This window comes from Heliangelus exortis, chromosome 23 (genome assembly GCF_036169615.1).
Source record: "Heliangelus exortis chromosome 23, bHelExo1.hap1, whole genome shotgun sequence".
NCBI classification, from domain to species: Eukaryota; Metazoa; Chordata; class Aves; order Apodiformes; family Trochilidae; genus Heliangelus; species Heliangelus exortis.
In genome coordinates, this window is record NC_092444.1 from 4,294,368 (window position 1) to 4,317,106 (window position 22,739).

General features: G+C 54.4%; 1 protein-coding gene across 7 annotated transcripts; it reads left to right on the forward strand.

Moving 5' to 3' along the window:
• The first annotated feature begins 102 nt into the window (after positions 1–102).
• On the forward strand, positions 103–20,836 carry KLHL17 (kelch like family member 17). 7 transcript variants are annotated; one of them, XM_071767178.1, is made up of 13 exons: positions 119–3,806; positions 6,793–6,866; positions 8,340–8,592; positions 9,234–9,355; positions 9,796–10,017; positions 10,974–11,090; positions 11,844–12,057; positions 12,148–12,292; positions 13,433–13,600; positions 13,908–13,996; positions 15,203–15,276; positions 16,642–16,823; positions 17,331–20,836. In XM_071767178.1, the coding sequence occupies exons 3-13, from the start codon at positions 8,382–8,384 to the stop codon at positions 17,557–17,559; spliced, it is 1,773 nt and encodes a 590-aa protein (XP_071623279.1). In that variant the 5' UTR covers positions 119–3,806; positions 6,793–6,866; positions 8,340–8,381; the 3' UTR covers positions 17,560–20,836. The 7 variants fall into 7 exon arrangements, with proteins under 7 accessions (XP_071623276.1, XP_071623273.1, XP_071623278.1 ...); XM_071767175.1 differs by having other exon boundaries at positions 103–159; positions 11,844–12,292; XM_071767172.1 differs by having other exon boundaries at positions 118–3,806; positions 11,844–12,292.
• The last annotated feature ends 1,903 nt before the right edge of the window (positions 20,837–22,739 follow it).

Consider the following 22,739-nt stretch of genomic DNA (forward strand, 5'->3'; position numbering starts at 1 on the left):
CTGCCCCCGGTACCGCCTCCGGTACCGCCCCCGGTACCGCCCCTGCCCGGACCCCCCCACCCCGGCTCCGGCGGCCGGGCCGTGGGGCTACCCCAGCCCGCCCCCTCCCCACCCACTCATTCCCCCCCCCAAACCCCGCAGGACGGGGCCCCGCACCCGGTGAGTGACAGCGGGATTTAACCGAACCGAACCCGGCCGGGGTTATTCCGGGTGAAGGGAGGAAACCGCAGCCCCGGGGCCACCCCATCCCTGGTTCCGTCCCGCCGCCAGCCAAGGAGGAGCCGCTCCCCTGCACCTGCCCTGTTTCCACGCCGCGGGGCCGGCGGCACCGGTTCGGGCATCGCGGTTCCCCGTAGCATCCCGCGGGCCGGGCTGAGCCGGAACCGTGAGTACCGCCGGGGCACGGCCCTGCCGCTGCCCACACCCCTCTTGCTACCCGCGGCAGCAGAACCGGGCACCCGGACCCCGAGGGCACCCGAACCCCGCGGCACCGCCCCGGGCCCGGCGGCGGAGGGGGCAGGGGGGGGACAGGGAGGTTATCGGGGTGCATGGGACCCCCCCGAGGAGCTCCTCTTCGCTCCCCATCACTCCCGTCCCCCCTCGGAGAGCAAGTTTGCCCGGTGGGGTCCACCCCATCACGGCTGGGGGAGAACCGGAGCCGTTCCCCATCGGCTCCATCTCTCGGTACCTCGACCGGAGCTCCGGAGGTCGGCAGCGTCCCGGTGCTCAACGTGGGCTCTTTTCTGAGTCCTCTGCCAAGTCCTTGGTAAAGGAAAAAGCTGCAGCTTGGAGCCCAGCGAGGTGCTGGGGCCCCGGGAGGAGCTGCGGGGGTTTGTGCCCCCGGTGGCTTTGCTGACCCTCGGCGCAGGCACATGAGGCTGTTGGGACTCGTTGGATGGTGGGGAGCTGAAGGGCAATAGGAGAAACGTTTCCGTGGATTTTCTGGAAACTTGGAGGGATGAGAAAGCATGAGGCAGGGAGTTTTTGTTTTTCTGGGTTTTTTTCTGGCCTCTGCAGTGACCATTAGGGCAGGGGGCTCTCCTCAAGGGAGCATCTCCATCTGCAACATCCCTGTTCGTGGGGGTGGTCCTGGGGAGCAGCAGGATGGTTTGGTTCTGGTGGCTGAGCAAATAAATAATCCCTTCTGAAGAGTGCTGGCCCTGGGACCTTGGCTTCTTTACAGCAAGGAAGAAATGCAGCAGTCTGGTGGCTGTCACTGCTCTCTGCGTGTCAGTCCCTGGCCACCGACTCGGGGGACTTTGGTGCCAAGGCAGAAAACTGCAGAAGTGGTGGCCCTGGTTTTGTGGGGTCTCTGTAAAGGAAACCCCTTTGAGTTCAGTGGCTGCTGAGCACTGTCTTGGGGTGCTCTTGGTTGCTGGAGAGCAGAAGGAGGAAGGTTGGTTCTGGAGTGATTCAGCAGCGTGTGGGTATCTGGGGGGGTTTGATCCTGGCAACCTCACCTGATGGAGGTGACTTGTGGCCCCCAGGGCTGGGCACAGCTGAAATGAGCCCCAGAGAGCTGCTGCCCCTTTGCAGGATGGATGAGCTGGAGGCACAGCTGCATTTAAAAATGGAAGGAGGAATGGGTCCTCCACAACAGATTTGGGATGTCTGTGGATTAGCATTTTGCACCAGGATGTTCCTGTTTGTAAGAAGTTCACTATTGAGTGACTTTTAACAGTTTTGGTTACAGTCACTATAACCAAACAATCACCTCCTTGAAACCTCTCCCCTCTGCACCCCAAGTTCCTCTCCTGACCCAGGAGCATCTGCTGGAAGTACTTCATTCAGCATGGCAGGGAGTAAGACTCTTGGACATCTTGGGTGCAAAGATCTGAGTTTTCTTCTTGAGAACTGACTTGTGAATCCCTGCAGAGAGCAGGCCAGGAGCTGGCAGGCATATCAGTCACCTGCTGTCTTGGCTTGAGAGCCTAGGATCCAAATGGATTTTCCCTTTAGCATCTTGGGTTGCTGGGATGGTCCCTTATGCTTTCTGTCAGTTGAGGTCAGCTTGGTGAGGGTGGCAATGACCTGTCTGCTCTGCCAGCCTGTCTGCTGGCCATTCCACTCCCATCAGCACCCAGCTGGGTCTCTGTAGATAAAATGGGATGTGAAAAATCAGGGCAGACATGCTCTGAAGACTGGATATGTGCTGAGGAGACTGTTCTGGTCTTGCTTTGCTGAATTTTGGGCTCAGCAGCTCACAAATCAAACAGCCGGGCTGGAGTCTCAGTGCTGGCTTCTGGATTTTCTCTGGAGTTGGAATCTTGCCTCCAAACCCTTTCTGCTTGGGTTGCTAGAACTGGCTGCAAACCACACTGCCTCCTCTAAAGGATGTGACTCCTCAGGGACAGGAATTCAAGGTCCTTCAGCTGAAATTCCCAGGGTTTGGGACCTGCTGGCCTTGGCAGGCCCCCAGCATACCAGCAAACTCAAGGCCATTATGTCACATGCTCCTCATAGCTCGGTTTTCATGTGCTGCTGCCTGCAAGAAGATGTGAGGGAATTCTCTTAATTGTTCCCTGGCTCCAAAAAAAGGCTCCCACTGCTGCACAGTGTGAAGCACTGAGCTTGTTCAGCAGAGGAAATGCAGATCTGCTTACGTGGTCTGGTACATCTGCCTTGCCAAGCCATGCTATGACTGAGGCTGGCAGGAGGCTTTGTAAACTCTCCATAAATGTGCCAAGTCTTTACAAAAGGGATGAGGCAGCTGGTCACCTCCTGGTTCAGGGAGTCACTCATGAGCACAGGGCATCAGTAGCAGCATTGTCCTCTGGCTTAGCTGTCTGTGACAGATCCACTTGCAGCCAGGAGGTCCCAGTACTTTTTTCCTTCTTTCCTAACCTCCTGCACGGAGTCAGCTTTCCCTTTGGAAGCCCTGCAGGAGCTCATACTGGGTCTCAACCAGGTTCATCCCTCGTGGCTGATGTCAGGGCATTGCTGAGCAGTAGCCACCTGCTCTGAACTGGCCCACTGCCACCTGCTCAAGACACCAGCACCTTGCATGGAGGACAGGTAAAGGGCAGGAGCCCTCTCTGAGTAGCTGCTGGCCAAGGATGTTGCAGGCAAGAGGCTCCTGAGCAAGTCTAGGAGACAGAAATATTAAAATCCTCTGATGCAGGCTGCCTTCAGTGCCCCAAGCACTCTCCTCTTGCCTGTTTACCTGTCTGAAAAATGAGTTAGGGACAGGCAGGCCTGTCACAGAGGACGTTAGAGGGAGCTCAGGAATACCACAGTGATGGATAATGCAGCTGAAGATGGGAACTGTCACTGCTGGCTGGAGGGGCAGCTTGCTTGATGCCTCTGTGTGGAGGTTTGACACTGCCTGGGCCATAAAACAGCACTGGATGCAGCAGCAGCTCCTCTCCTGCAGCTGCTGGGGGATGGTGGGAGGGGGGGGAATTAGGACATGACCCACATTTGCAGTCCATTGGAGAGGCAAAGGGCTCCTTTTGCTTAGATTTTGGTGTGCTTTGTGCTGCACTACTGGAGCTGCTGCCTAATCCCAGTGCAGCTGGAGAGCTGCACATTTTGCTGAGCATCTCAAAATATCAGCTGCTTTCCATTTTTCCTTTCTCCCTAACATGGGGATTCAACAGTACCAAGCCTGTTCAGGCCCTGACCCTTACAACCAAATGACCCAAAATGTTAGCACAGATGCCTCTAAATCCCTCAACCACGGAGTCCTGCTTGGAACTGCTGTCATCCCCTGCGTGCCAAATGCTGAAGGTGAAAGCTGAATTTGGAGATGTCTGCAGGAAGAATTGCTGCTTGTGCAATGAGGAGGGAGAAGGCTGTGTACCCGGGTAGGTGCTCAGCAGCCTGGATACCCTTTATCCCTTCTGGATATGGGAATGTCCCTGGGCAGGTATTGAGGGTCTCTCTGCCTTGTGCTCCCTCCCAGCTAAAGGACCGAGCTGGGCTAACAGAGCAACTCTGAGCTGAGTTTCCAAACAAAACTCCCCACAATTAATGGGGAGAGGCTTTAATTAGAGAAGACCCCCAGCCTTCTGTGTTCACCAGAGCTGGTTGATTACAACCCACTGAGCTGGTGAAAGGCACTTACTTGGACAATGTGCTGAGAGCCCTCCTTGCCTGAAGTCAGCACTGGGGCTGTGCTGGAGAGCTGGCGACTCTGGGCAGCTTTTCCCCCCTCCCTTCTATCTTCCCCATCCCCTTGCTGAGGCTCCACATCCTCTCTGGCAGCTTGTCACTTCTCTGCAGATGTCTAGACAGGAGGATTCAGTGCGTGTCAGTTGTGCCTAATTCATTATATATCTAATAAAAAAAACAAAAAACAACACAAAAACCAACCCGAACCCTGCTGAGCACTGGGGATTCTCAGTCTTGCAGACTCAGCTGCCGTGCCCTGTGCTGCCTTGAGGCTGGCTCAGAGCAGATTAATTCCACTGATTTCAGGAGCTGAGTGCTCCTCACCTTCCCACCTGCAGCAGGGGGGCTTGGGGAAGGGAAGGCAGACGTGGGCAGGGGCAGCAGGAGCAGAAGAGAGAGGAGATGGAGAGGAGTGCTTGGGGCTGAAGTGTGTGCTCCTCATCTCTCCTTGCAGCTCATCCCAGTTGTGTGTTGAGTCTCATTTCCATCAATATTTGCAGCCCTGACCTCTGGGTATGTGCAGCTGTAAATCAGCTGTCACTTGAGCTGTGACAGGACCTGCAGGTCAGAGCATCAGGTTCACTTGCTGGGCCTGCACTATTAAGGTCCCTCTGCTTCCTGACAACTCCTGGCTCTTCTGGGCTGAACAGGCAATTAACCTTTTATTAAAAAGTCTGAATGTGAGCTGCTGCACACTGCCTGTGTCTGCCTGAATTCCCTGGGTGCAGGTAAAGTGTTACAAGGGCTGAGAAGGGCCTGAGCCCCCAAGTGTTGTACTGAGGAGGAGAGAATTTTCTGCCAGTATCAGTGATGCTAATGTGACAGGGCCTGCTGGGGACAGTTGCCCAATTTGGGTGCCTGCTTTGCATCTGGGTCCTGGGTATATATTTATATATATTTATATTTATATATTTATTATTTCCAGTCCTCTTTGATGATATTTATTGTGGGGAAGGGAGCAGGAAAGGTAGGAATGCAATGTATTTTCTAATGGACAGCGCCAAGCCCTGTTCAAGAAGCAAGAATTTGGGATATACAATTGCAGGAGGCTGCTTAGGATCAATTGATGGCCTGTGACACCTCTCAGTGGGATTAAAACTAAGAATTTTGATATCTGGTGTAGGGGAGATGGAGATGGATTTAGAAGCAGAAGTTCCTGTCTGTGTCTCCAATGTCAAGCTCCTTGGTCCCCAACATCTGTCCAGCTGTACAGGATGTGTTTTTATGGTCTCCTAGCTAGCCTGGCAGACACCAAATCTCCATCCCAGCTGTCAACAAAAAGCCATTCTCCAGAGCCTTCCTGGGGAAAGGGCAGGCTCTGAACTTTTCCCTGGAGGATACTCAGTTCCCTGCTTATTGCTCAGCACGCTTCTTTTCATTCTCAGCAAAATATGGGGGTTTTGTGCAAAGAGAACAGACCTCCCTTTGGGTAGGGATCATTTGCATTAATTAACAGAGCTGTTATGCATGGCCACACTCTGTCGCATAGGAGCCAAACAAATGCCTCCTTTTTTTTTTTTAATTTTTTTTTTTTTCATAATCCAAGAGTTATTACAAGTCAGCCCCTGCATCCATTACAGCTGACGTGTAACACGTGCATCCATGCTGCTGCATGCTCCACAGAAGTGGGCTTGTGTTTCCTTCCCCCCACTGGGGTTCTGGACACTGCTTTACTGTCTCTCGTGGTCCAGGCTCTGGTCCTCATTAATTATATCTTAGCAGCACACACAGACCTTCATTTCCAGGGGGTGTGGGTGGAGAGGGGAATGAACAATAGCTGGGCTCAACCTCTTGGCCGTGGGAATCATGGCAAGGAGAGATAGTGTCACCCTTGTCACTTTCTGCATTTGTCCTTGCCCTGAGTTTGCAGGGTTGGGAAGAGACCCCAATGCTCCCAACCCTCTTTGGGAATGGGTTTGAAGACTGTGATGCCAGCACCTCAACCTTCAGGCTGCTGTGCCCTCTGATCCCATGCAAGATGGGACCAGGCAAGTGGTTCCATCTTCTCCCTGCTCTTCTGTCCTGTCCTGAATTGTCCTCTCTTGTTCTCCCACCACTGCAGAGCTGGGAGCTTCCATCCTTTTTCCAGCACCCAGGAGGGGTGAGTGCTCTCTGTTAGAGCTGGGGCAGGACTTAAATGCTGATGGGGAGAAGGATGCTCAGCAGTGTATTAAAAAGATAAATCAGAGCAGATCAGGAAACCCCCCAGGCTGGCAGCTAAGGAGGGAAGTAAAGGTGAGAAAGCACTGTCTGCCCTCTGCTGCAACACCAGGCCTGGGAAAAGAGCTCTTGAACCCTGGTAGAGGTGCTGATAATTATAAACCACCTCTGTGTGGGCACCTCTCATCCAGCAGTGTCCACACATGTGGATTAATGTGCTGAGGGTGTCCTAGGGATGTTGAATCTTTCCAGAAACCCCAGCTGAGGGGTGTGGGAGGAGAAGGCCAGCAGACTCAGGGGTCCTTCTTCCCCATCAAGGGCACAGAGGCATCCTCCCCTCATTGCTGGAAAGCATCAGCTTGTATCCTTGCCTTGTACTCATGAGTCTTTCCTGCTGACAGGGACACAAGGAACCTCATCTCACTCAGGATGATGCAAATAGAAGAGGGCATTGCAGGCTTCTCTCCTGCTCAGGAAAGATGTTTATTCATATATTTTTTTTTTTTCTTCCTCCCCCAGACTCTAGTACGTGGTACAACTGCTATTTCAGAAGGAATAGAAGGCTGCATTCGTGGCTGAGCAGGCACAGCATGGTGGGTTTCTATTTTTAGGCTCAGCACTGCTGGAGATGTGTAGGTGTTGTGAGGAACAGAGAGGCAGAGGGGATCCTCTCGCCGCAGGGATGCGGGGGCAGGCACACGAGTGCAGCTCACAGGCTTTTTTTTTGTTTCCCCTTCCTTCAAGCTGCCTTTTTTTTTTCCTGCTCCCTCCCCTTTCTTCCTCCTGCTGCTCAGTCATTCTCTCTTCACTCCCCCACCTTTTCTTTGGGTGCTGCTGGCAGGGAGAGAGCCTTTTGAACAGCCTAAATGCAGACAGCACGGAAAGAGGAAAATAAATGGCTGTATCTCCTGAGGAGGTAATTTTGGGGGTTTTGTTGTTTGATTGAGTTGATTCTCCTGCTGCTTCCCTGGGCTGTCCTAGATTGTGTGGAAGAACCATCCTGCTCCATGCTCAGTGGTGTGTGTGTGTGCAGACTGAGTTCTGTATCAGGTCCAAGCTGCCCCATCAGCATCTCTGCTCTTGGCTGTCTGTCTGTCTGTCCCTCCTCTCAGCCCGCTCCAACCAAACCCCCCTGGAGCTCATTGTTACCCCCTAAAGGATGGGGCAGGGTCTCAGCTGGGGCTGCTTCAGGGAGATTTAGGAGCTCTGCTAGGCTGGTGCTGGAGCAGGGCTGTTTGGGGCTGTGGTGAGGTTGGATGTGTCTGGAGAGAGGATGCTGGAGGGAAGTGGGGCTCAGGATCCTGTTTCCTACCTGGCCACTGGGAATCCTCAGCCTCTGTCCAAAGAAAGGCCTGAAATATAAAATGGGCAGGAAGAGATGAATCCCAGGTCTGGAGCATCCTGTACTGGGACTGTAGGGCTCTGTGCTTCAGTTGCCTTTGTCCCCTGCCTTATCCCCCCCCCTGGATTGTGTGGGCACAGGAAAGCCAGCAGCTCTCTGAGTTCAACTTCTGAAGGCAGGCACATGGATTTGAAATCTCCTGGGTTCTTCTGGAAGGGAACAGCCAGCACGTGAAGAGCTGTGGTGCAGAACATCACTCTTGCCTTTTAGGATCCAGGATTCCCTGGTTATTTTTGGCTTAGGCTAATCAGGGTTGTCATGTTGGCTGTCTCTAGTGGTCTGGTTAAGCTGTGTTTGATCAATGCAGGACTGGCAGGCCCTGGTGAAGGAAATGAGCATGGGAATGTGATTTGCTAGATGGATTTGGAGAGGGAAATCAGTGTGAGTGTGTATGTTGGAGGGCAGTACCCTTCTGAAGGCAGATGTACCAGCCTGGAGAGGAGCACAGCTGGGAAGCAGTGAGCATCAGAGCAGAGGAGTCTCAGCATCACTTTGCATCACTTGTGTTCTCCAGGGGCTGTCTCCTCCCTGTCATGGTTTATGAGCAGGATTATGTTTGCTGATCTTGTGTGGAGTCTTTAAGCAGTGGTGGGTGTCCTAGGGGGTGTCCTGGGACTGGAACAATTGCTGCCTGGGTAATGCTTTGCTTTTCCTCTCCTGTCAGTGTCTCTGAGAAGGGACAGCCCCCCACCCACCACCTGCAGCCATGGAAGGGGGTGTGCAGCTCCTCAACCGTGATGGCCACAGCATCTCCCACAACTCCAAGAGGCACTATCACGATGCCTTCGTCTGCATGAACCGCATGAGGCAGCGTGGGCTGCTCTGTGACATCGTGCTCCATGTGGGCACCAAGGAGATCAAAGCCCACAAGGTGGTGCTGGCGTCGTGCAGCCCGTACTTCCACGCCATGTTCACAAGCAAGTAGCTGCTCCTCCTCCCCATCACCCTGCTCCCCAAACCTTCTCTCTCCCTGCAGCCCCCCCCTCCTTTTTCTGTCCTGCCAATTCTCACTGTCCTGCCCTGTGGAGCTGTGATGCCTGGATCTCCTCTCTCTGCAGCACTGTTCCTCATTTGCCTTCCTCCCCTGAAGCCCTTTGCCTGTAGGCCCCTGTCCAGGATTCTTAATGCCCCTCCTGAGGCAGGGACCCAGGCCTTAGAGTGGGTTCTTGTGATAGGACACTGGGAAATGGCTTTAAAATGGGAGAGGGGAAATTGAGGTCAAACATTAGGAAGAAATTCTTGGCTGTCAGGGTGGTGAGCCCCTGGCCCAGGGTGCCCCCAGAAGCTGTGGCTGCCCCATCCCTGGGGGTGTTGAAGGTTGGATGGGGCTTGGAGCAACCTGGGCTGGTGGGAGGTGTCCCTGCCCATGGCAGGGGGTTGGAGCTCCATGGTCTTTTAGGTCTCTTCCAACCCAAACCAGTCTGGGATTCAATTATTCCCCACATTAAGAGGCAGATGGGAGGCCTTGCTGGGCTGTGGGGGTGGGTGCAGCTTGTTCCATGGATGGGAAACAATCCTGCTGTGGGACTTTGGTCATGTCTCGTGTCTGTTGTCACAGATGAGATGAGTGAGAGCCGCCAGACCCACGTGACACTGCATGACATTGACCCCCAGGCCCTGGAGCAGCTGGTGCAATATGCTTACACAGCTGAGATTGTGGTTGGAGAGGGGAACGTGCAGGTAGGAGCTTCCCACCCCAAAAAAATCCCTCTTGTCCACAAAACCATTCTGTACCAGACTTACCTCCTGGGGGCTCCTCTCTGCCTCTGCTCAGCACCTTCTGCTGCTGTTCTGTGATGGGACCTGCAACTAGCAGTGGGTAGGGAGGTCACCTCCTCCAAGTGCTATGCCATGGCCAGGCCTAGTCCTGAGCATCTGCCATTCTGCTGCCATTTCCTGGCCCTGTGGGGAGTTATGGGTGTTATGGGTGTCCTTCTCAGCCCTTCTGTAGCTCAGCCCTCTTGGAAGCAAAGAATGCGTTGTCCTCTATGTCCTTCTGCACCCATGGGTGCTCCATCAGCCTGTTCTGTGACTGACTTGCAGTGAGCTGAGGGTGAAAATGGTTTCCTTGCCCTGGAAACTCTCTTTCCCCCCCCTCCCAAATTCTTTCCCACTGCCAGACACTTCTTCCTGCTGCCAGCCTGCTTCAGCTCAATGGTGTGCGGGATGCTTGCTGCAAGTTCCTGCTCAGCCAGCTCGACCCATCCAACTGCCTGGGGATCCGGGGCTTTGCTGACACACACTCCTGCAGTGACCTCCTCAAATCTGCACACAAATATGTCCTCCAGCACTTCGTGGAGGTGTCCAAGACAGAGGAGTTCATGTTGCTGCCTCTTAAACAGGTGAGGTCCTCCTGGTGGGAGTGTGACAGGATGGGAGCAGCAAAGCTTTGTCCTGGTCTGTCCTGGGAGAAACCTGTCAAGAACCTGTGCTGAGGGGAGAGGGTTGGGCAGGGGAATGGACCCAGATCCTCTGCTTGGGTCCTCTCTGTCCAGTGGAGAAACAACACATGGGAAAAGTGCTGTGAGAGAGCAAGCTGAGTAGAGATGGTGGGAGGGTAGGATGGAGGAAAATCCCTGGTATTTGTCAGACACCTCTTGAACATCTCTTGAGGAGCACAGGCCAAGGAATAAGTCCTGGCTGCCCTGGTCAGAGCTCAGCTAATGTTTTCTGCTGCTCTTCATGTGATGCATGGCTGGCCCTTGGCTCCTCACTGCCTGCAGGGTGGCCAGCAGGCATTCCCAACCTTGCTCTGCATCATCCTACCCTCTGTGGCCCCTCACCAGGACACAGACACTGCCCTTCCCTCCTTCTCAGGGCAGTGGGGTGCGTGGATATGCATCTCCACTTCCTGCAGCTCCATCATCCTTGGCAGGTGAAGTGAAGGTGCTGGGAACAGCCGGGGCACCTGACTCTGTCCCATGAAATATTGAAGGGCTGTGAGCAAGCAGAGTCATCTGCCTGCTCTCCTTGGTGTGGGCTGGAAGCATCAGGCAGTGCAGTAGCCTCAGACACAGGAGGAGGAGAATGAGACAAGGAGGAGGATTGAGGGCAGAGCTGCAAGGAGAGGGGAGGCACAGCTGCACCTGCCTGATTCTGGGGACCCAGTTGCTCTTTGGATCCTTCTACAACCCAGTGAGAGTAGCTTGACACCACCACCAGCATCTCCAGGAGGCAGGGGCTCTCCCTCTGACATTGCTGTTGTGCTGGGCCAGTTTCCTGCATATGTGTGTGTGTGTGTCTCCTCACCTCCCAAACCATACCAACCAACACTTGTCCTTCCCACCCTGCTCTGTAGGTGCTGGACCTCATTTCTAGTGACAGCCTCAATGTGCCATCAGAGGAGGAGGTGTACCGGGCTGTGCTCAGCTGGGTCAGGCATGATGTGGACAGCAGAAGACAGCATGTCCCCAGGGTGAGTCTGCTGGGGGAGGTGACCTGGATCTACCAGCTCTGAGGGCCTGGGCTGGGTGGGTACGTGGCTGAAGGAAGCTGCAGGATGACTGGAGGTCCCTGCCACACCATTTCCAGCCCAGGCAGAGATGAGTGTGTTGCTGGGAAGGTTCAGTCTCAGAGGGTGAAGTCCAAACTATTGGCAGATCCAAGGGGGATGCTCCTGGCAGTTTGGGCACTTGGAGCTCTGGGAAGATGGGGGCAGGAGGAGAGGTCAGCCCTGCCTGCAGCCTTTCTGAGCTTTCACCTGCATCCTCAAACAAAAATTTGAGCAAGGACTTATTTTAACTCATGCTTTTGTCTCCAGCAACTCCAAGTGTTAATGCAGTGCTGCCAAGGCCAAACATGTCCCTCAGCACCACATCCACATGGGTTTGAAACCCCTCCAGGGATGGTGACCCCACCACTGCTCTGGGCAGCCTCTTCCAGTGCTTGACAACCCTTTCCATGAAGAAACTTCTCCTAATACCTAATCCAAACCTCCCCCAGCACAACCTGAGCCCACTTGCCCTTGTCCTGCTGCTTGTTACTTGGGAGGACATAAAAGCTGCATTGTTCCATGTGCTTTGGTGGCCTTTGTCACCAGCTGATTGTCCTGCCAAGGGAGCAGGATGACATCTCCAGGTGGAGTCAGCCTCACCAGGGTCCTTGGGGGTTTTCTGGGGAGATTTTCTGAGGGAAAAATCCATGGAATGACTGATCCCTGCCCTCTCAGCTCATGAAGTGCGTGCGGCTGCCCCTGCTGAGCAGGGATTTCCTCATGAGCAACGTGGACACGGAGCTGCTGGTGAGGCATCACTCAGAGTGCAAGGACCTTCTGATTGAAGCCCTCAAGTACCACCTGATGCCAGAGCAGAGAGGGGTCCTCAGCAACAGCCGGATGAGGCCGCGGCGCTGCGAGGGGGCCAGCACTGTGCTCTTTGCCGTGGGTAAGGTCCTGTCACCTCCTCCCCTGGGTGTCACCCCCTTCCCAGGGCCTGGGGCTGTCCTTTGCTCTCTCTTTGCCATCCCCTGTGCAGGTGGGGGCAGCCTGTTTGCCATCCACGGGGACTGTGAAGCCTACGACACCCGGACGGACCGGTGGCACATGGTGGCCTCCATGTCAACCCGCAGGGCCAGGGTGGGAGTGGCGGCCATCGGGAACAAACTGTATGCTGTGGGAGGGTAAGGAGGGCAGGGGCATGCACGGGGACATGGGGGGGCTTTGGTAGAGATGGGGGGGTCCCTTTGGCAGAGATGTGGGGATCCCTTTGGTAGAAATGTGGGGCTTTGGTAGAGCTGGGGGGGTTCCCTTGGTAGAGATGGGGGGGGTTCTTTCTGCAGAGATGGGGGGGTTCCTTTGGCAGAGCTGGGGGGGTTCCTTTGGCAGAGCTCAGGAGGATCCCTTTGGCAGAGCTGGGGGGATCCCTTTGGCAGAGCTGGGGGGGGTTCCTTTGACAGAGCTGGCAGGGATCCCTTTGGCAGAGCTTGGGGGTTCCTTTGGCAGAACTTGGGGGGATCCCTTCAGCAGAGCTGTGGGGGCTCTTTTGGCAGAGCTGTGGGGGATTCCTTTGGTAGAGATGGGAGGATCCCTTTGGTAGAGGTGGGGGTTTCCCTCTGGTAGAGATGGGGGGATCCCTTCTGCAGAACTGGGGGGGATCTGTTCTGCAGAGCTGGGGGGTTCCCTTTGACAGAGCTCGGGGGGACTCCTTTGGTAGAGATGTGGGGATCCCTTTGGCAGAACTGAGGAGGTTCCTTTGGCAGAGCTGTGAGGGTTTGTTTGGTAGAGATGGGGGGGATCCCTTCAGCAGAGCTGGGGGGGTTCCTTTGGTAGAGATGGGGGGGTCCCTTTGGCAGAGCCATTGGTGAGAGCACACAAAGCCACCTTGAGATGTCCAGCAGAGCCTCCTAGGGTGAAGCAATCCTGGGGTCCTAGTCCCTGGGGTACTAACTGCAAGAGTAGCAACTCAGAATTACCTCAGAATGCCCCTGAAGCTGCCAGCAGGCAGTTTTCTAGCTCTGGTGGTGGTGATGTCTTGTGTCCTCCCAGTTGCCTTCACCTGATGTGTAGGCTGATGGTCAGAGCCTGCTGCCTCCCCAGCCCACCTCAGGACCTGCTGCTGTCACTGCAGCCCCCAGAAGAGCTCAGCTGAGGGCTCTGCACTTTCAGCAGCTGCTCTGGTGCCCTTTGCCTTCAAAAAGCTGGGCAGGGGGGAGAGGGAGGGTTGGTGAACAGGACCCAAGGCTTCTGGTTGACTCCAGAGCTGTAGAAGTAGCATTGCAGGCTTTCCACCTTTTACATGTTCTCCCTTTTTCCCCTTACAGCTATGATGGGACCTCTGATTTGGCCACAGTGGAGTCCTATGATCCTGTCACCAACTGCTGGCAACCTGAGGTGTCCATGGGCACCAGGAGGAGCTGCCTGGGTGTAGCAGCACTTCACGGCCTTCTCTACGCTGCTGGGGGGTACGATGGGGCCTCGTGCCTCAACAGGTAGGGGATTGCCTTGCTAGAGGCTCCTCCACTGCTCCTGCATGCACTGTCCTTGGCACAGTGTGCCTGAGGAGCCCCCAGGGCCGCTGCCTTTGGCCTGGGCAAAGTTTTTTTTCAGCGGCCAAACCGTTTCATTAACCCTCTGCCTCAACAGCACCCAGCTTTTCTCACTCCTTCCCTCCATTTTCCCTGTCCGTTCCCAAGCCTCCTTGGGAGCTGCCCTCCGAGGGCCTCTGTGTGTCAAAGAGTTTTGGCCTGGGCTTTGCCAGTGTCACCCCTTATGTCCCTGTGTCCCTGCCTGCTGCAGCGCGGAGCGGTACGACCCTCTGACCGGCACCTGGACCTCCATCGCTGCCATGAGCACCAGGAGACGCTACGTCCGGGTGGCAACCTTAGGTGGGTGGTGGCCTGAGGACCTGTCTGACCTCTGTCCTGACCATATCTTCCATTTCTTCTTGCTGCTTGGTTTTTTTGGATTCTGTTTTAGTTTGTGCCCCTTCATCCCGGATTCCCCGTCCGGCAGTCCTGTTTCGCTCATCCTCATGCATTCCCCTTCCTCCCTTCTCCTCCTTGACCTCCCTTGGGTTTTATCTCGTTCTGGAGGCAGCTCCTGAGGGGATGCACAGCTTGTTCCTCAGCTCTTTTGGGCCTCTTCTGCTTTGGAACAAGAGGGCTTGCTGCAGCTGATCACCTGTCCCTGGAAAGGAAGGAGCAACATTATTAGTCCTTCATTATGAAAGCAGGGCAGTCATTTTATTGGTTATCCCAGCAGTAGTGTGGGGTCAAAACTACCTCTGCCAGGGGTGTCACATCAGGTGGAATGCTGTAATGTCTCCTAAGTCCCCTTAGGAGCTCAGTCTGTAAGGAGGATGCAGCAGGAGAACTGGTCAGTGATTAGTGCAGCCATGGGGTTAATGCAGGTACCAGTCCCCACTCTTAGCAGGTGCTGGACTTCCTTAGGGATGCTCCCCACATCCCAGGAACTGCTGTGCAGCCATGGGGTTAGTGCAGGTACCAGTCCCCACCCTTAGCAGGTGCTGGACTTCCCTAGGGATGCTCCCCAGATCCCAGGAACTGCTGTGCAGCCATGGGGTTAGTGCAGGTACCAGTTCCCACCCTTAGCAGGTGCTGGACCTCCCTAGGGATGCTCCCCAGATCCCAGGAACTGCTGTGCCATGTCCTGTGGTCCCTCTCCCCTGCCCTGTTCTCTGGTTTCAGTTCTCTGTGCTGACTCAGAGGTTCCCTTCCCTCCATCACCAGCTCAGACTCTGCTTGCCATGGCTTTTACTGGCATTCCACTGCTAAAAATAACCCATTGCTCTGGTGGGGAGAGCTTGCAGCTCCCATAAGGAGGAGGTCAAGAAGCAGCAGGCAAACGAGCTCTTTGGGAAGCTTGCAGTGTGGCAGAGAAATTGCCTGATGAATATTTCACCAGGGAATGAAATATTTGGAGCATCCTGGCTGGGGCAGCCAGGCTGAGAGGAGCTTGGCTGCCTGTGGAGGGGGACAGCTGTATGGGGACACAAGAGTTGTGGGAGGTGGTGCTGGGACTGGGGTCGTGCTCCTGAGCTAACTCCTGGGCATCTGTGTCTGTCTTTGCAGAAGGGAACCTCTATGCTGTTGGGGGATATGACAGCTCATCCCACTTAGCCACAGTAGAGAAGTATGAGCCCCAGGTAAATACAAGAGAGAACAACATGCTTGGGAACCCTTTTCCTTTCCTGAAAGGGCCCTGCAGAAAGCTGAGGGCCACTAGAAGTTGCTAGAGAACTTAGGAGACAGTGGGAGATCACCTCTTACAGAATTTTCCTGGTTGGAAAAGACTTTTTAAGATCATCAAATCCAGCCATTAACCCAGCTCTGCCAAGTCCAGTGTTAAACCATATTCCTGAGCACCACATCTCCATAGCTTTTAAATCCCTCCAGGGATGGTGAATCAGCCACCAGCTACACACACAGAGTCTCTGAGCAAACTGCTGCTGAAGCTTAAGGTGTGGCCACTTCCCAGCAAAGTCTTGCAGTGGCCATGGAGCAGAAGGTGTGTCCTGTGCAGCTCAGACCTGCCTGACACCTTGCAGACTTGAGCCACCGTGTGTGGCTGTGAGATGGAGTGGGGATCAAGCCTCTCCCCAGCTCTTATGCAGGGGCTGAGTGTCCAGGGTGCAATCCAGAGCAGAATGAGCCAAAGCTCAGTTCCTGACAAAAGTGTCTGCAGCTCTTCCTGCAGGTGAGTTGATGGAAAAGAACTGGGTGCCCCCAAAAGTCTTTCTGGGGGAGGACTGCTGTAGAATCACAGAATCAGCCAGGTTGGAAAGGACCTCTGAGATCATCAAGTCCAACCCTTGAGCCCTGAGCCCATGGCACTGAGTGCCACATTCAGTCCCTTCTTAAAAACCTCCAGAGGCAGAGAATCCACCCCCTCCCTGGGCAGCCCATTCCAATGCCTGAGCACCCTCTCTGGAAAGAATTTCTTCCTAATCTCCAACTTAACCCTCCCCTGGCAGAGCTTAAGCCCATGCCCTCTTGTCTTGCTGAGAGCTGCCTGGGACCAGAGCCCGAGCCCCCCCTGGCTCCAACCTCCTTTCAGGGAGTTGGAGAGAGTGATGAGGTCTCCCCTGAGCCTCCTCTTCTCCAGCCTCAACACCCCCAGCTCCCTCAGCCCTTCCTCACAGGACTTGTGCTGGATCCCTTCACAGCCTCCTTGCTCTTCTCTGGACCTGCTCCAGCACCTCAATCTCCTTCCTGAGCTGAGGGGCCCAGAACTGGACACAGGACTCAAGCTGTGGCCTCCCCAGGGCTGAGCACAGGGGCAGAATCCCTTCCCTGGACCTGCTGGCCACGCTGTTCCTGAGCCAGCCCAGGATGCCATTGGCCTTCTTGGCCACCTGGGCACACTGCTGGCTCATGTTCAGCTTCCTGGCAATCCAGACTCACAGATCCCTTTCTATGTCAGGTTAGAGCAGAACTGATGTGGAAAAAAACCAACCAAACCAAACCAAATTTGCACATCTGGCTCATGCCCAACCTTTGGCAATTCTCAGGTCAACACCTGGAGCCCCATTGCCAACATGCTGAGCCGCCGGAGCAGCGCAGGGGTGGCTGTGCTGGAGGGGATGCTCTACGTGGCTGGTGGCAACGATGGGACCAGTTGCCTTAACTCTGTTGAGCGTTACAACCCCAAAACCAACACGTGGGAGAGCGTGGCACCCATGAACATCCGCAGGTAAATGAGCTCTGCCCCTGCCCCCTGCTCCCAGGGAAGCTTCTGGAGAGCTTTGCCTTGCTTGGAGAGGAGGTGGGGGGCTGCGGGGGGAGGGATGGTGCTGCTGTGCCTGGAGGGAAGAGCAGGGACCTCCTGCTTTAGGGCTTTTCTGCAGGGGGTTTCTTCTCAGTCTGCATGGCCATAAAGAGGTAGAGCTGGCTGAGGGCACTCTGGAGATCTTCTTGGCTGCTGGAGGATTTAAGGCTTGAAGTCCAAGGATTTCTAGGCTCCTGGGGATTGCTTAGAGGAGGCATTTCTCCAGTGGGTGGAGGGTGCCAGAGTGCGGGGGAAGATCTGATGCTCTGTACTGCACTCTGCCCAGTAATTAATTTTCACTGGGTATTTGTGAGGCTGAGCACTCCCTTTTGTGGGTGGCAGAACTCTGAGCTGCCCTGCACCCCACATAGTGCCATTTTTGAGCTTCACACACACACACCCCCTCCTGTGGTCTCTTCATGGTTGTTCCAGGAGCACCCACGACCTCGTGGCCATGGATGGGTGGCTGTATGCAGTGGGTGGCAACGATGGGAGCTCCAGCCTCAACTCCATTGAGAAGTACAACCCCCGGACCAACAAGTGGGTGGCAGCCTCCTGCATGTTCACCCGGCGCAGCAGCGTGGGGGTGGCTGTGCTGGAACTCCTCAACTTCCCACCCCCTTCCTCACCCACCCTCTCAGTGTCTTCAACGAGCCTTTGACAAAGACTCAGGACCTACCTCACCTGAAGGGGACAGGGGTGGCAGGGGGAGTGCAGACCCAGCCTGGCCCTCCCCGCGGGGCAGCCGCTCGCTGGAGGAGGAGGAGGAGGAGGAGGAAGGGGTTTGGTTGTTGCCTTGAGCCCCAGCACTTCTGTGACACCCCCCACACCCCCACACCCCCAAAGCCATCCCCACACTTGGTGCACACATGGGATCAGCACGACCACAGCAGTTAGAAATGTGCTTCCTGGGTCAGCACCCTCCTTCTGGAGGGTGAGGAGAGGGGGTGCCCTCTGCTCCCTTCAGACCCATCTCACCCCTCCCCCAAAGGCCGTGTATTTTCTTTGGGGAGGGGAAACTTTCAACCATTGCTGCTTCTTGGATTCATGTGATCCATCTGGTGCCACACATCTGAGCACAGCCAGCCTTGGAGGCTTCCAGGAGGCCAGGGGAGGGGTGGCAGAGCTGGACTGCACTCCTCCCCAGGACAGGGCTGAATGTCAGACCACTCCTCTGAATGTCACTGTAGCCAAACTTCTGACCAAACCTTTTGTGCACTGTTAAAGACTCTGAGGCCACCCTCTGGTTCTCACTGGTGTCTGATTGATGCCTTAAAACACACAAACAAAAGAAGCCCAGCTTAAGGGACAGGGCCTGGAAGAGGTGAAGTTTGGAGACAAAACTGGATGGAAGCAGCACCCGGAACCCTCCTGCAGCATTTCCCTACCTGGCTGACCCCACCTCTGGCACTGGGATCCCAGCTGAGCACTGGGTGACCTCGGGTGCATCCAAGCCACTGCTGTCCCAGATTCCAGTGACTCTGCAGCTGCCTGCTCTCTGGGAATGGATCATCCTGTTTGCTGTTCCCCTCTCTGCAAAGCAGATTCTGGGTTAATGGAAAGGTGCATAAGCAAGAACAGTCCAGCCTTCTAAATGAAGAGGATTGCCTGGCATTACTTTTTCTGGGGTGTTAATTTTTTGCCTTTTTGTTTGTTTGTTTGAACACTAACTTTTAATTTTTAATGACTTCGTATCCCTTTAGTTTTCACACTACCCTGGTATTCCCCATCCCATCTGCTTTTCAAGGAGCAGAAGGGATGCAATTACTTTTCTCATTTGTTGATGAGATGATGACTGTGTCCTGGAGACATTCTCTCTAGATGTGTGTGTGAGATACTGTATGCACAGTGAAAACAGCCAGAAAAGGGACCATTTGCAATTAGCAACTCCCTGGCAATTAAGCAATCACTTTGATTAGCTAAAGGTTGAATAAATTAGTACTGTAAGTGACAGTCCTGGACCCACCTGTGCCATTGAGCCTCTGGGTGGTGTTTGCAATGCATGTACTGTAGGGTGTGTGTGAGAGCCTTGTGCTGAGATCTATTATCAGTTGTTCTCCACATTATAGAGGAATGACTCAACCACTGGTACCTCAGTAGTTTTCAAATGTAGCACTGGAAATAATGGTTTAAGTGTTTATTTTGAACTAATTCCTCTAGCCTGTTGCCCCTGCTCCTTCCCATTTCTCATTTACAGAGTTCAGATTTCACTTCTGATGGCATTTGCTGGCCTAAATTTTCAAGGAGATTGAGATTTCTTCTTTTTTTTTTTTTTTTTTTTTTTTTTTCCTTTGGAGTCAAAGGAGAGTAACAGGGACTCCCCAACTTAAGCCAATTTTTACAGTGATCTGATTTCTCCTGGATGGGTGCCTGCATGTTTTGCAAGCTCACTTACAGTGCCTAATGTTGGACACCTAAAATTGCCATCAGCTTCTGAAAATCCAGGCTACTTCTCCCCCTGGCCTCTCCCCAAGGATAGTCTGGGCTTCTCAGGCTTAGGAGGCCTTTTTGGCTTTTAGAACAGACTCTGAATACCCTTTCCATTCCCCTCACTTACCAAACCTCTGCCCCAGCCTCTCCCAGCTCAGCAGAGGACCCTGCACATCTCCATGCAGGTTGCCTCTTGGTGAGTGTGGCAGAAGGGCTGCCCTGAGCAGGTTTCATCAGTCTGGTTTGCTCAAAGTAACAATGAAATCAGTGATGTCTGCTCTGTTCCTCATGAGCTGAGGTCTCAATCCTTTTCTTTCCATTCCTCTAACCAATGCCAGGATTTCAGCCTTCTGCAGGACTCGGATCAAGGTGCCCCTGGCTCTCAGGTTCTCTTTGAGGGCAGATCAGTCTAAAAGCCCCATGGCCATGTCAGAAGTGAAAGGTTCTGGTGCTGAGCCCTGGCCCAACATGCTGAGGTGCTGCTGAAGGGGCAGACAGGGCTGATTTCAGCAAGGAGTGAGTTGTTACAGCAGTGGCTCAGCAGCTGGTCTGACAGAGGGGAGGAAACAGAACCAGAGAGGAAGTGAGCAGTGTAGAAGGCTGAGGAGAGTCTTTGTTCCATGTGCCCTTGGCCCCCCTGGCAATCTTTAGCAGTTTATATTTAGAGATGGTAAGCAATGCTGTCCTGCTCCCTGAGGACCATGGAAAGGGGCAGTGTGACTCCTGTCACCTACCACTTGGGTCCTAAGCAATATCACCATTGAGCCTGTTTGCAGAACCCTGGGGAGGAGGAGGGAGAGAGCCTTTCGTGTCTCTGATGTCCTAACTATGCAGGTGCTCACTGCTTTCCTGTAAAAGAGAAAGAAGGAAGGAAAGGGCAAAATAGTTCCCCAGCAGCTTGCTGGGGGCCCAGAGCACCCTGACCCACACTGTGTGGACACGAGGTGTCAGCATCTGCCCTGGGAGGTCCCAGGGTGGAATTGCTTCTGGTGCTGCACATCCCTTGCTGGGCAGGAGGCCTTGGAGGGGATGTGTGTCTCTGTCTGTCTGTCTGTGCTTAGTCCCCTGCCTCAGGGGAGGAGAACTGTCAACTGTGTGTGGCTTCTCTGCCAGTTTTAGTTTGTGGTGTCTCACCCAAAATGTTCTTTGTGTGATATTTTTCCCACTTGGGCTTTTCTCCAGCTGGGGAGCATCCCTGAGGGGGGGCCTCCAGGCTGTGTGTGTTGATGTGTTTCACCCAGGGACCCCTTTGTCACTCTGCAGTGACACACCAAGGCCAGGCAGGAGCTCTTGCCCCAGCGTGGGGTGAGAGGTTCACTTGGTCCTCCTGGTAGCAGACCTGGACTCCTCCATCTCAACCCCTTGTCACTTTGATTTCTCTGTGAGGTATCTGACTTATTTATGTGGAACTCTGTTTCTCTGAATTTTTTGCACTACATGGGACTGGGGAGGGGATACAAGCAATAGAAGCCAACATGTACAATAAAGATGTTTTCTTGAATACTGGATCCTGCCTCTTTGCATCCCTACATTTCCCTTCTCTGGCCCTGCTCCTGTGGAGGCAGAATTCTCCATGTGCCCTGCACAGGGGTGGGCAAGGAGCTGCCAGGGTACAGATCTCATCTGCCTGGTGGCAGCCACTCCAGGCTTTGATTTGCACAGAGCAGGGACAGACTTCCACCTGGAGGTCACTTTGTGCTGACCCTGCTGCTGTGGACATCAGCAGAGGAGCCAGAACCAGCTTCAAAGCCCCACAGGTGAGCTAAAAAGAGCAGTTTTCAGCCCAGGTCCTGGCCCAGGAGGTTGTCCTTTGGATCTTCATATTCCCAGAGTGGATGCTATGCTGGGGCTGCAGCTTCACCCTACTCCCAGAAAAAGAGCAGGGCAGAGGTGCTGATGGTGTTGGAGACCACTGGGACAAGCCCAGCCCAGGGCATGGGGTTTTTAGGCACAGACTGATTGACACCTCTCCCCACTGTTAATTTCTAGCCTAGGCCTCCCAATCTCTACTCCTGCTGACAGCTTTCCCCTGCAGTGGAAATGCAAACCAGATGAGAAACATCCTCCTTTCCCTCCAGCTGCCACAGACATCTTGCCAGGGGCAGACAGAGCTGCTTGGCCCCATCCAGCAGCTCAGATCCCCCCTGCACGAGCTGCTGCCACTCACTGCTGCCTGGGTTTGGGGGGGGGTGGAAATCCGAAGCCTGTGTCACAGGGGTGGGAGTGCAAGGGGTGAAAAGAGTAATGAGAAGCTGTGTGGTGACATCCCGGGGGGCCTGGGAGGGAGCTTTCCCATGGCTGTGTCCTGCCAGCCCTGGTGAAGCCAGGATGCTGTACAGCTTCTGACCCCACAGTGTCCTCTTTCTCACTGCTCTCCAGGCTTCTGTTCCTATAAATAACAACTGTGCTCCAAAAGGCTTTCCAGAGTCTAGAGCAGGGTGCTTCCCCACCTGGTTCAGGCCCTCCTGGAAGCAAGGCAATGGGAGGGTGGGAAAGGAGAGCAGTTTGCTCTAAAAACCCCAGTGTCCCATGTGGGATGAGAGGGAATGGTTCTCATCTGCTGGTGACACCTGGCCCTAGCCATGGTGGTGTCACTGGTGTCACTGGTGACCCAGTGTGTTTGCAGGAGGTGCAGTAACAGGAGGAGAGAGTTGCAGCACTGGTTTGAGCTGTAAGGCCAAAGGAAAGGCACATTTCTGGTCCCAGTGCTGCCCCTGTTAGCCATGGCCCTCAAGAGGAATCAGATTTTTCCTGAACAAGCCCAGTTGTTGCTGCTGACTGTCATTTCTTGTCTCTTCCAGGGGGTGCCAGGCCCTGGCTTTGCTGTTGGAAAGTTATTTCACAGCTGTGCAGAGAGAACAGAGCTTGCTGAACCCCCCTGCCACAAAAATGATGGAGTTCCTGCTGGGGCCCTCTGGAGGGGTGCCCTGTGGCTTTGCTTGGCTGTGAAGGGTTCATGGATTATCTGGGGCAGAGAGGGGAGGGGATAAAGCAGTTGTTTTGAAAGGTGAAAGATGTAGAGGCCTTTGAGAAATTTTATGGCACGTCTGCTCTCAGCTGCCCACTCTGGACAAGTGTCTCTTGACTCTGGAGTTTCCTCTTTGGGGACACATTGGTTTTGTTACTGCAGGGTGACTTCACCTCCAAGACGAGGCAGAGGGAGTCAGACAAATCCAGGATGTCAGTGAGCCCCCCCATGGCAAATCCCAGATTGATCCAAACAGATTTCCTAGAAGAAAAAAAGATTTCCCCGGGTTTAAGAATCCCTTCTTGAAGGAGCTGTTGCACTCCTGGGTCTGGAGACAAATCCTGCTCCCTGGAGCAGCCATCAGGAAGCTCTTCCCAGGGAACATTCCCAGTTCCCAGTTGGACTCTCCCTGGCTGGCCCATCCACCAGAGGTCTGTGGCTCT